Here is a 9,838-nt window from a genome sequence, read left to right as displayed (position 1 = left end):
GAAGGTGACTGAGCTCCAGCAAATGTCTTTGAGCTCCAACAGAAATTGTTGAGCTTCAGTGCAGGTCTTTGAGCTCCTACAAAGGCGGTTGAGCCCCAGCAGGTCTTTGAGCTCCAGTAATGACCATGGAGCTCCAACAGAGGTCACGGAGCTTCAACAAATGGCCCAGAATGGTGATTCCTTGTGCTCATAGATGTTTTTCCCCCTTTCTTGAGGGTGTTTCTGACTCCTGGTGACCTGCTGAAGCCTGGCTGAGTGCTCAGCTGTCAGTCTGGGGACTTGGGCTTAGCATTCGGGTGGTGGTTGGCGTGCATTGGGCTGGCTCTGTGTGTGAGGGTGCTTTCAAATGGGGTTAAAAATAAAACAATCAGGTTCTTACATCTGAGAGATGTGTGCCTTGCTGGTGTGCTGCTCCTGAAAAGAGGAATGTGGTTTTCACACTAAACCTTTCTTAGGTGGTTAACAAATGGCTCAGTTTTAATGAACGCAGACGTTCCGCAGCTGACTTCCAAATAGTTGAGCTGTTTTCAGAAGGAGAGGTATCCTCCTACTGGAAACTGATTCCTGGGATATTTAAAGGAGCTTTGAAGAGTTCAGAAGCAGCACCCACTCATCTTCCATGTGCTCATCTCTGGTCCCTGGCTCACTGGAAGTCTCCGCTCCCGTCGTGCTCCGCAGTTGGAATCCTTGACATAGGCTGTGCTGTGACCTCTCTGCTCTGCAGGAAATGACTCTTTACTCCCACTCTCTTGGTTATCACTCACCAGTTGTTCCTCCCTTTGGGACAGTCCCTGTGCCAATATGGCCTTGTGGTTTCCTGGCAAGGAGCCTTTGAGAGACAGCAGCAAGTCTTGTAAAAGGCAGCAGTGTGCGCTGCTGCTGTGCGCTGGAAGTCCCCGTGCAGAATCCTGTCTGGCTTTTTCTCCTGCAAAAAGTGCTGCCTGATGATTCTACCCCATATTTTCACGCGATTTCATTTGTCCTGTATGAGTGTTGGGTTTGGAGATGTAGAATTTGTAGGTTTGCTTTGGGACTGTTGTCTTGAGGAGTCCCTCGAGGAGTGGGGCTGCGCCTTTTTCTTGCTCTGTGAGTACAGAGATGGGGAAATGGCTTTGTTTTCCATGTGTCACTGTTCTCTCTTCTAGCAGCTCCAAGCAGTCAGCCTGTTGGTGGGGCTTTCTGGGTATTTCTTGAGGAGCCTCTGAAGCAGCAGAGTAGCGGTGGGGTGGGTGCAGGGATGCCTTGCTAAGGGAATCGTTGGGGTTGCCTTGTTCTGTGGTCAGCCCATGTTTTCCTGAGTGAATGAGCTGTGGTCCAGCATGCGCTGCTTAGCATCCTTTGTGCTCAGAGTATTTTGGAAAGCAGAATTTTGTTTGCCTCTCCACGAGGACACGGTTGGGCCACCTGTGAGCTCCAGCTGGGAGAGGGGTGCAACGTGAGCAAGAAGTTCAGTAACTTAATGAGGCTGTGTGAAGACATGCAGCCTTTCAGTACCTAAAGGGAGCCTAAAAACTGGAAGGGAGTCAACTCTTGGAAAGGGTAGATAACAGCAGGACAAGGGGAAATGGCTTTAGTTGAGGGAGGGCAGATTGAGGTTGGATGTCAGGGGAAGTTCTTTGCTATGAGAGCAGTGAGGGGCTGGAACAGCTGCCCAGAGAGGCTGTGATGCCCCGTCCATCCCTGGAGGTGTTCAAGGCCGGGTTGGATGGGGCCCTGGGCAGCCTGGGCTGCCATGAAATGTGGCAGGGGGTTGGAGCTCCGTGATCCTTGAGGTCCCTCCCAACCCGGGCCATTCTGTGATTCTGTGTGATTCTGTGCCCATACTCCTCAAGTACTGAAAGCCTGGAGATAAGAAACTGGGGGAAGTTTAGCATTGCTGCGTGTTCTATCAGTAGAAGTCAGCTTGCTTTTTCCTTTCTGCCATAATCCAGTGCTGGTGAATGAGGTGTTACCCACCCATCGTCTCCAGCTCGGCTCTGCGAGAGCCATCCGACTTACAGGAGCAGACAGCACTGCTCTCTTTGGGCTTCTCTCTTTTCTCCTGAAATGGCCGTGAGAGTGATATCTGGGTCAGCTGCCTCCAGCGTGTCACTTTCTTTTGACACTCATGGCTGTGAGCGTGCCGGAGGAGCGCGGTGGGAAGCGCCGCAGTGGGATCAGGAGTCGTTAAAGGGGTGCTGTGCTGATCTGCATCACTTCGGGGGGAATCTCCCTGATGGCTGCTCAGACGTGCTTTCCTTCTGATCTCAGCACTGTGTCCCGGCTCTCGGCGTGGGAGCCCCCATCCGTCCTCAGGGCTGCTTTCAGGTATGGGGACGTCAGTGGGACACCGTGCTGCGATGCGCGTCCTGAGCGTGCCTACTGGGCTGCCATCCAGCACGGGGTGGAAGGGGCACCGTGCTGCTCTCCTGTATATTTCCAGACCCTGTAACACATCCCCCCATCGTTGTGTTCATTCTTACAGGAAAAGTAGTTTTGCTGCTTGAGTCCCAGCCTCCTCTGTGTGGCACCCAGCGATGGGTTGGCACCCAGCGGGCACTGAAACACAGCAGTCCTGCTTGAAGGTGTTGGAACAGGTTGTCTAGAGAGCTTGTGGATTCTTGGAGGAAATCCAACTGGGCAGAGTCCTGCCGAGCTGCACTGGTTGGTAGCAGTGGGCTGGATCTGCCTGCCTGGCCCCTGCCAGACCTGTGGGTTTGGTGGCTGCACTTGGTGGCTCCTCTCTGTCCCAAAAATGGAGCAGTGGGGTATGTCTGTGTTTGTAGCCAGAGCTTGGGAGCCTGCCCTGGAACTCTGTCAGAGTTGTGGTATGAAATCAGGAGGTTGAATTTGTAGTGTCAACTGCCTGATGGCAAAATATTGTACATTTTGGGGGTAACGTGCATTGGTACAAGAAAAACTGGGGGCTGAGCATCTTTGTAAGTAAATTAGTTGAATGGGTGATTCTGTGTTGGTGTCTGCTCGATGCTGGGCTTGTGGGCACGCTCATCTCAGGACCTTTGTGTCCTGTGTTGCTCCCTCACGAGGTGTCCAGGTGGGAGCAGCTGCTGGAGAGCACTCCTGGGTATTTGGAAGAGCAGAGCTGAGTGTTTCTGGTCACAGAATCATTAAGGTTGGACAGGACCTCTAGGATCATCCTGTCCAACTGTAATCATCTTGCAGAAACCCAATGGAATCCATGTTGAGAGGAATAAGGGGAACTAAGAGCTTGATCAGAAATATTCTGTGGCCCTGAATCTGTACTGAAACTGTGCTCACTCAATGGGTTTGTCATTGGGGTTGGCAGCAGTGGTCATTTTGAGGATCTGCTGCTGATCTGTGGATGCCATAAGGCAGTGCTGTTTGCTGGCAGTCCGAGAGCTGGGTGTTGGTCGCAGACCTTCATGTTTGGTTGTTTGTTCTTGACGGATTTGAGGTTCAGATTCGATCTTATTGCACGAAGGCGTTGTTGCCCTTTTCATCCCCTGCCCCGTTACTCTTTACTTTCAAGTCATGGAGAGGCAGATGAGCAGCTCACGTGGCAAGCTGCAGTCCCAGCTTTGGGTTATGCTGTGGCTCGTTGCCCCCAGGACCAGCTGTTCCATCTCACAGGCTGTCAGATAACACCCTGCCTTCTCATGAAATCTGCTGACCAGCTTGTTTTCTCCATTATTACATTTCACATCATCGGAATGCCAGCATCACCTGGGGCTTGCTGCTGAACTTCCTTGTTATCTCGGGTCTGTAGGATCCCAGAACCCCGCGAGACGGCACAGAGCCGACAGCTCACCTCCACCGCCCTGGAAATACCTCTTCCTGGAGCTCCCCGTTGCTGTAGGTGAAATGAATGCCAGTTTGGCCAGCACAACACATCTCCCAATTCCATTTGAGTTGTGTCACTGCGGGGGAGCGATGCTAAAACTGTCACTTGGCTTTCCATGCTGGCATTACTGGGGGGCACTCGGAGGCTACCGGGGGTTCGGCTCTTATCTGCGAGCTCCAGCTCATCTCTGAGCTGAATGCTTGGTGGGTACACGCGTGTTGGCTTTCCAAAAGATGCGTGTTTGACATCTTTATTTTTTTGACAGCACAAGAATCTGATTATTTCTCCACCTCTCTTCAGCCTGCTGTTCTATTCTGCCCAGATCTGTGGTTCCATCGTCCGAGGTGCTGTGCTGGTGATGGGTTTGGCCATCGCTTTCTTCCTTCTCGAGTAGTAAAAATCGGGTGAATGTAAATGAGATTTGAATGAATTATGCTAGTTATGCATTCATCCTAATTCAAATCCTATCTTAATTAGCCCGGGGGCCTAATTTGACTTTCACGCAGCATGAAACCACTTTGGATTATCACTGGAATTGCCATGCATTTATTCTGGACTTTTTTTTCCCATCAGCACGCATCTTTTTACACTGCTTAAAAACAAAGCAAAACTAATATATCATTAATAAATTAATCAGATTTAATTAGGGCGGCACAGGAGGGTATATTTTAAGGGGAAAAATGCTGTAAATCCATTCCCTGTACCGAGTGCTTCTGCGCCGAGCGTGGGGATGAGCTCATGACACAGACACAGAGTGAAGCTCTCTCTCGGATGCATTTCTGCCATATCTTTAAACGAGCTGGAATTGCTGACGTTCTGCCTTTTTCAGATGTGTGTCAGCGTCCATCGGCTTCTCCTTCAAACGGTGGAAGATTATTGAGTTAAATATTGCCGGGCCGGCAGATCTGGGAGGCACTCAGTGGACGTGGGGTGAAGGTTGCTGCCGTGTGTTTGGTCCTGCAGCACATCTGCGAAGGCAGAGCTGCTCTCTAGCTCAGAAACTGAAGGATACAACCATGTGAAATTCAGAACTCTGCGTATGACTTCCTTCTTTCCTTCTAATTAGATTGAGATGGACGTTTCCAGCGGGACAGCGGGTTAATGAGAGGTCGTTCCATTGAGCCCAAAGGTTTCCTTACAGACAGAAGGTGCTGCTGGTGTGTTTTCCCATATTTGTATCCGCAGCTTTCCTCTGGACTGGCGCTAAATATAGAATAAGTGACGTTTTCTTGCCAGGGAGAAGCAGAGCTGCTCAGCAGCTTCAAATCTGAGCATTGAGAGCCTCCTAATCAACGCACGCCGTTAACGCACAGCTGATAAGCCTTGCGCTGTGAAGGCTGTGGTTAATCTGAGTGTCAAGTCTGCGCTGTCAGCATCTGTAGGTGAGCTGTGATCTCTCATTTGTGTAATCGCTGGCACTCAGAACGGGAAACGATCTCCGTCCTGAAGTGAGTTCAGGGAGCGGTTCACAGCTCTGCCTCTTTTCCTGCTCCGTTTCTCCCCACGTTCCCCACAGAAACAAATGGAGCTCTGATCTCTTTCAGGCATCCTCCCCTTTCTTCAGATGGACTCGAGGCTGACGCGTTCGCTCTCTGACGTCCTGCCACTTCTGAAGGATGCACACACCGGCACGGCGTGCCGTCTTGCTAACGAGGAGGTGAGATCCCTTATGCATCAGTTGCTTTTGCTGTATTGCAGAGGATTCTGACTCCTATTCACTGCAACCCAGTGATTGCTCTTACCCAATGACTCGTGCTTTTCCTGAGATACGTCCTTGCATTGAGCTTGGCCAAAGCATTTTGTTTCAATGGGCTCAGCCTCCAAAGCTGTGTATTTATCTGCATCAGTTACACTCTGTTTCCATTTGTCAGTCTGCAGGCTTCTGTACCACATGTGGCATTTGTCAGGCCTGGATTGCTGGGTGCAGAGCTGTTTCTGGTCTTGGTGGAGCTCACTGTAACTGGGAGCAGTTGATTTTTGTTCTAATGTGGGAATTGTTTTCCAAGGTCTCTAGTGGCTGTTACGTGTGCTTTTTTGATGCTATATCATGCTATTTTTTTTCTCATCATGCCATCAAGTAACGAATCAAACAACCCACCCAGTCCAGCCATGTTGTGCTGTGCTGATGACTTTTCAGTATAACATTTAATTTCACACAAAAGGTAAATTTGCATCATTTCATTCGTTGATGATACGCTGATGGCATTGATGGTTGCATTGATGGTGCATTGATGGTGCATTGGCTGCGTGGATGTTGTGCTGGTGATGCACTGATGCACTGATTTTGCTATGCTGTATCAATGCGTTAATTGCATCGCCTCAGACCTCAGCATGCTGCCTGTGAACACCTCTGTCGTTGCATGGAACAACTTGAATAGCTGTAAGTTGTGGCTTTGCAGGGCAGCACTGCTCAGCTCATGGTCTGTATTGGATTGTCCTGTCCTGAAGCAGAGTCAACAGCAGTTGCCTGCTCTCAGGTTTTGGCTGAGTGGCTCATTGCTACCTTAAGACAGCCGGCATTGCTCTGTAGGGTCCTTTCTTCCCTTTTTCAGGGCACTGAGGTATGCAGTGTAATTAAACTAGCTGTGCTTCTCTGTTGGCCGTGGGTGGTGGAGGCCAACATTGTTAGCTCAGATTTCAGCAGTGAAAACAAGTCCTGGTGTCAGCAGTGGGACGCAGCCAGCGGTGCCCATAAAATGTCACAGGAGCTGAGCTTCTGATCCACTGCGTTAAGGAGATTTCAATCCAAAGTGTAAACATTAGAAATGCAGAGCAGCCATGCCTTTCTCTTCTGCATGGAAGCCGCTTTGGAAGCAAGATTTGTTTGTGCAGTGGCAGAGAGCTGCTACTTTACTTCTTGACAGAGGACTTACCAAAAGCCTGCAAAGGAGACGTAGGTCTTCAGACAAGTCCTGGCAGCTGGAGCTTCCCGATAGCAGGTGATTCCACAGAAGAGTTCTGCGTTGGTGGTCAGATTTGAGCCTTTCTCTCCCAATTGCATGTTTGCAGCATGCGGCCTTGAGCTCATCAACTCAACTCTTTTGGGGGTTTTGTCTGTTTTCTAGGTAAAATAATTTGACCACCATGAGTTGGAGCTTTCTGACCCGTCTCTTAGAGGAGATCCACAACCACTCCACCTTCGTTGGCAAAATCTGGCTGTCGGTGCTGATCGTGTTTCGGATCGTCCTGACCGCCGTGGGAGGCGAATCCATTTATTATGATGAGCAAAGCAAGTTTGTGTGCAACACGGAGCAGCCCGGCTGCGAGAACGTCTGTTACGACGCTTTTGCTCCTCTTTCTCACGTGAGGTTTTGGGTGTTCCAGATCATCCTCGTCGCCACTCCATCCGTCATGTATTTGGGCTATGCCATCCACAAGATCGCCCGCATGGTGGAGCACAGTGATGTTGACAGAAGGTTCAGAAGCAAAAGCTTTTCGACGCGCTGGAAACAGCACCGAGGCTTGGAGGAGGCCGAGGACGACCACGAGGAGGACCCGATGATGTACCCAGAAATAGAGCTGGAAAGCGAACGGGAGAACAAGGAGCAGCAGCCCCCCGCCAAAGCCAAGCACGACGGGCGGCGGCGGATCCGCGAGGACGGGCTGATGAGGATCTACGTGCTGCAGCTGCTGGTGAGGGCGACGTTTGAGGTCGGCTTTCTGGTCGGTCAGTACCTCCTGTATGGCTTTGAGGTCAGCCCCGTGTTCGTGTGCAGCCGGAAGCCCTGCCCCCATAAGATAGATTGCTTCATTTCAAGGCCGACCGAAAAGACCATCTTCCTGCTCATAATGTACGGGGTGAGCTGCATGTGTTTGCTGTTGAACGTGTGGGAGATGCTGCACTTGGGGTTTGGCACCATCCGGGACACGTTGAACAGCAAGAGGAAAGAGCTGGAGGACTCTGGGACCTACAACTACCCCTTCACCTGGAACACACCTTCTGCTCCCCCCGGCTACAACATCGCCGTCAAACCCGACCAAATGCAGTACACCGAGCTGTCCAACGCCAAGATGGCCTACAGGCAGAACAAAGCCAACATCGCCCAGGAGCAGCAGTACGGCAGCAACGAGGAGAACATCCCCGCCGACCTGGAAAACCTGCAGAGGGAAATCAAAGTGGCTCAGGAACGCCTGGACATGGCCATCCAGGCGTACAACAACCAAAACAACCCCAGCAGCAGCTCCAGAGAGAAGAAGTCCAAAGCAGGCTCCAACAAAAGCAGCGCCAGCAGCAAATCGGGGGACGGGAAGAACTCTGTCTGGATTTGACCTTGGCTGAGTTTATATGTTGTCTTTTTCTCACAACCAGCAGCCCGTTGAGTAATGGCTTCCATTAAGTAAATATTTGGTTCTGCTTATTTTCAGGGATGCTGTTGGCTAGCGATTCCAGCTCTAAGAAAGTGTTTATATGCGCACTGTAGGACTGTACAACTTTATTCTTCTGCCTTCCAAGCCAGGAGACAAATAGGTATATTTAAATCATTCTCATTGAAGGGTTTACGCTGTATGTACAGTATTATCGTACATTTATTATGCACAATTTTTGTATTTGTACACTGGATCTCCGAAGTTACCCTTTTTTATACGAAAGGAGAAAACTGTAGGTAGCTGTCAGCATTTTGCTCCTTTTATTACTGTGGTTCGTCGTCGTTTTCTGTTTGTTTTCAGTGTCAGAACTTTCAATGCTGCATTTGAGAAGTGCCTTGAACACACAGCACCAGGGAGCCAGATCTGCTCCCTTAGAGCAGGGGGGGGGGTCGGAAACGTCTGCTGATGGTGCTCTTGACTGTACCTTCTATAAAAATGATGTGCTACCTACAAATGGAAGTGTCACGCTGTGGCTGTTATGTGCTACGTTTCTTCATCCCGTGGAAAATGACTTGTAGTTCTACATATTTGCATATTTAAGAGGTTTCTGAGGTCTCTCGTTACGTAACACCCTGCTCCAAACGTCCCATAGCTGCCTATATGGGGGCCACCACCTGCCTGTCTCACCCAGATGTCCCTGTGTCCCTTCTCCCCTGGGGTCACTGGGACACTCATTCCCCTGGTCCCTTTTGTCCCCCTTGTCCCTGGTCCTCTTTGTCCCCTGAGGTCGTTGGGATGCTTGTTCCTTCGGTCTCTTTTGTCCTCGCCCCGTGCCCCTTCTCCCCTTGTCCCTGTCCTATGAGGTCATGGAGATACTCCTTCCCCTTATCCCGTTTGTCCCCCTTATCCCATGGGGTCATTGAGATGCTTGTTCCCCTGGTGCTATTTGTCTTCCTTGTCCCATGTCCCCTGTCCCATGAGATCATGGGGATATTTGTTCTTCTGGTCCCATTTGCCCCCCTTGTCCCCATGTTCCCTTGTTCCCTGGGTCTGTTTGTCTCTTGGGGTCACTGGGATGCTCATTCCTCTGTTCTCTTTAGTCCTCCTTGCCCTCTGTCCCTTGTCCCCTGTTCCATGAAGTCTTGGGGGCACTCATTCCCCTTGTCTCCATGTCCCCTTGTCTCCTGATTGCTGTCCCAAGGTCATGGGGACACTTGTTCCCCGTGTCCCTTTTGTCCTTCATGTCCTCTGGTCCCTTGTCCCCTGGGGTCACTGGGATGCTTGTTCCCCCAATCCCATTTGTCTTCCTTGTCTCCGTTTGTCTTCCTGTCCCTTAAGGTCATGGGGGTTTTCGTTCCCCTGGTCCCATTTGTTCCCATGTCCCCTGGTCCCTTGTCCCATGGGGTGTTTGAGATGCCCATTCCCCGTGTCCCCTTTGTCCTTATGTCCCCTGGTCCCTCACTGCGTGTTTTCATCCTATGGAAAACGCCTCATAACTCATAACACATTTACATATTGAAGATGTTTCTGTGCTCTCTCGTTGCATAACACCCCGCTCCCCGGGGCTCCCAGTTGTTCCAGTCCCTTTTGGGGCAGATTGCTGTGTTTCCAAAGCAATGTGCTTGGATGGACTCGTGGTCACTCTGCTCTGTGGCAGCCCTGCTCCCCCGGCCCCGCGCACACACGCTGTCTGTACAGGTCTTCACAAAACCCTTCTGACTATGAACA

At 50.8% G+C, this 9,838-nt stretch overlaps 1 protein-coding gene across 11 annotated transcripts in view; it reads left to right on the top strand.

Annotated features, from left to right (window-relative positions):
• Nucleotides 1–8,624, top strand: part of GJC1 (gap junction protein gamma 1) — an 11,853-nt gene extending 3,229 nt beyond the window's left edge. For 2 of the 11 annotated variants that reach the window (XM_042836862.1, XM_042836860.1), the window contains exons 2-3: nucleotides 5,347–5,459; nucleotides 6,868–8,624. In XM_042836862.1, coding sequence (XP_042692796.1) covers nucleotides 6,887–8,071 — 1,185 coding nt within the window. In that variant the 5' untranslated portion in view covers nucleotides 5,347–5,459; nucleotides 6,868–6,886 and the 3' untranslated portion in view covers nucleotides 8,072–8,624. Of the gene's footprint in view, nucleotides 1–1,751; nucleotides 5,460–6,666; nucleotides 6,742–6,867 lie in introns of those variants that run through there. The other 9 variants (XM_042836857.1, XM_042836854.1, XM_042836856.1 and 6 more) reach the window with 9 other exon arrangements.
• Nucleotides 8,625–9,838: the final 1,214 nt, after the last annotated feature.

Source organism: Centrocercus urophasianus, unplaced genomic scaffold, assembly GCF_019232065.1.
Source record: "Centrocercus urophasianus isolate 14NV4802_14NV808 unplaced genomic scaffold, USGS_Curo_1.0 seq_64, whole genome shotgun sequence".
NCBI lineage: Eukaryota > Metazoa > Chordata > Aves > Galliformes > Phasianidae > Centrocercus > Centrocercus urophasianus.
Note: the sequence above shows the minus strand (reverse complement) of the source record. Positions and strands in the feature narration are given on the sequence as shown.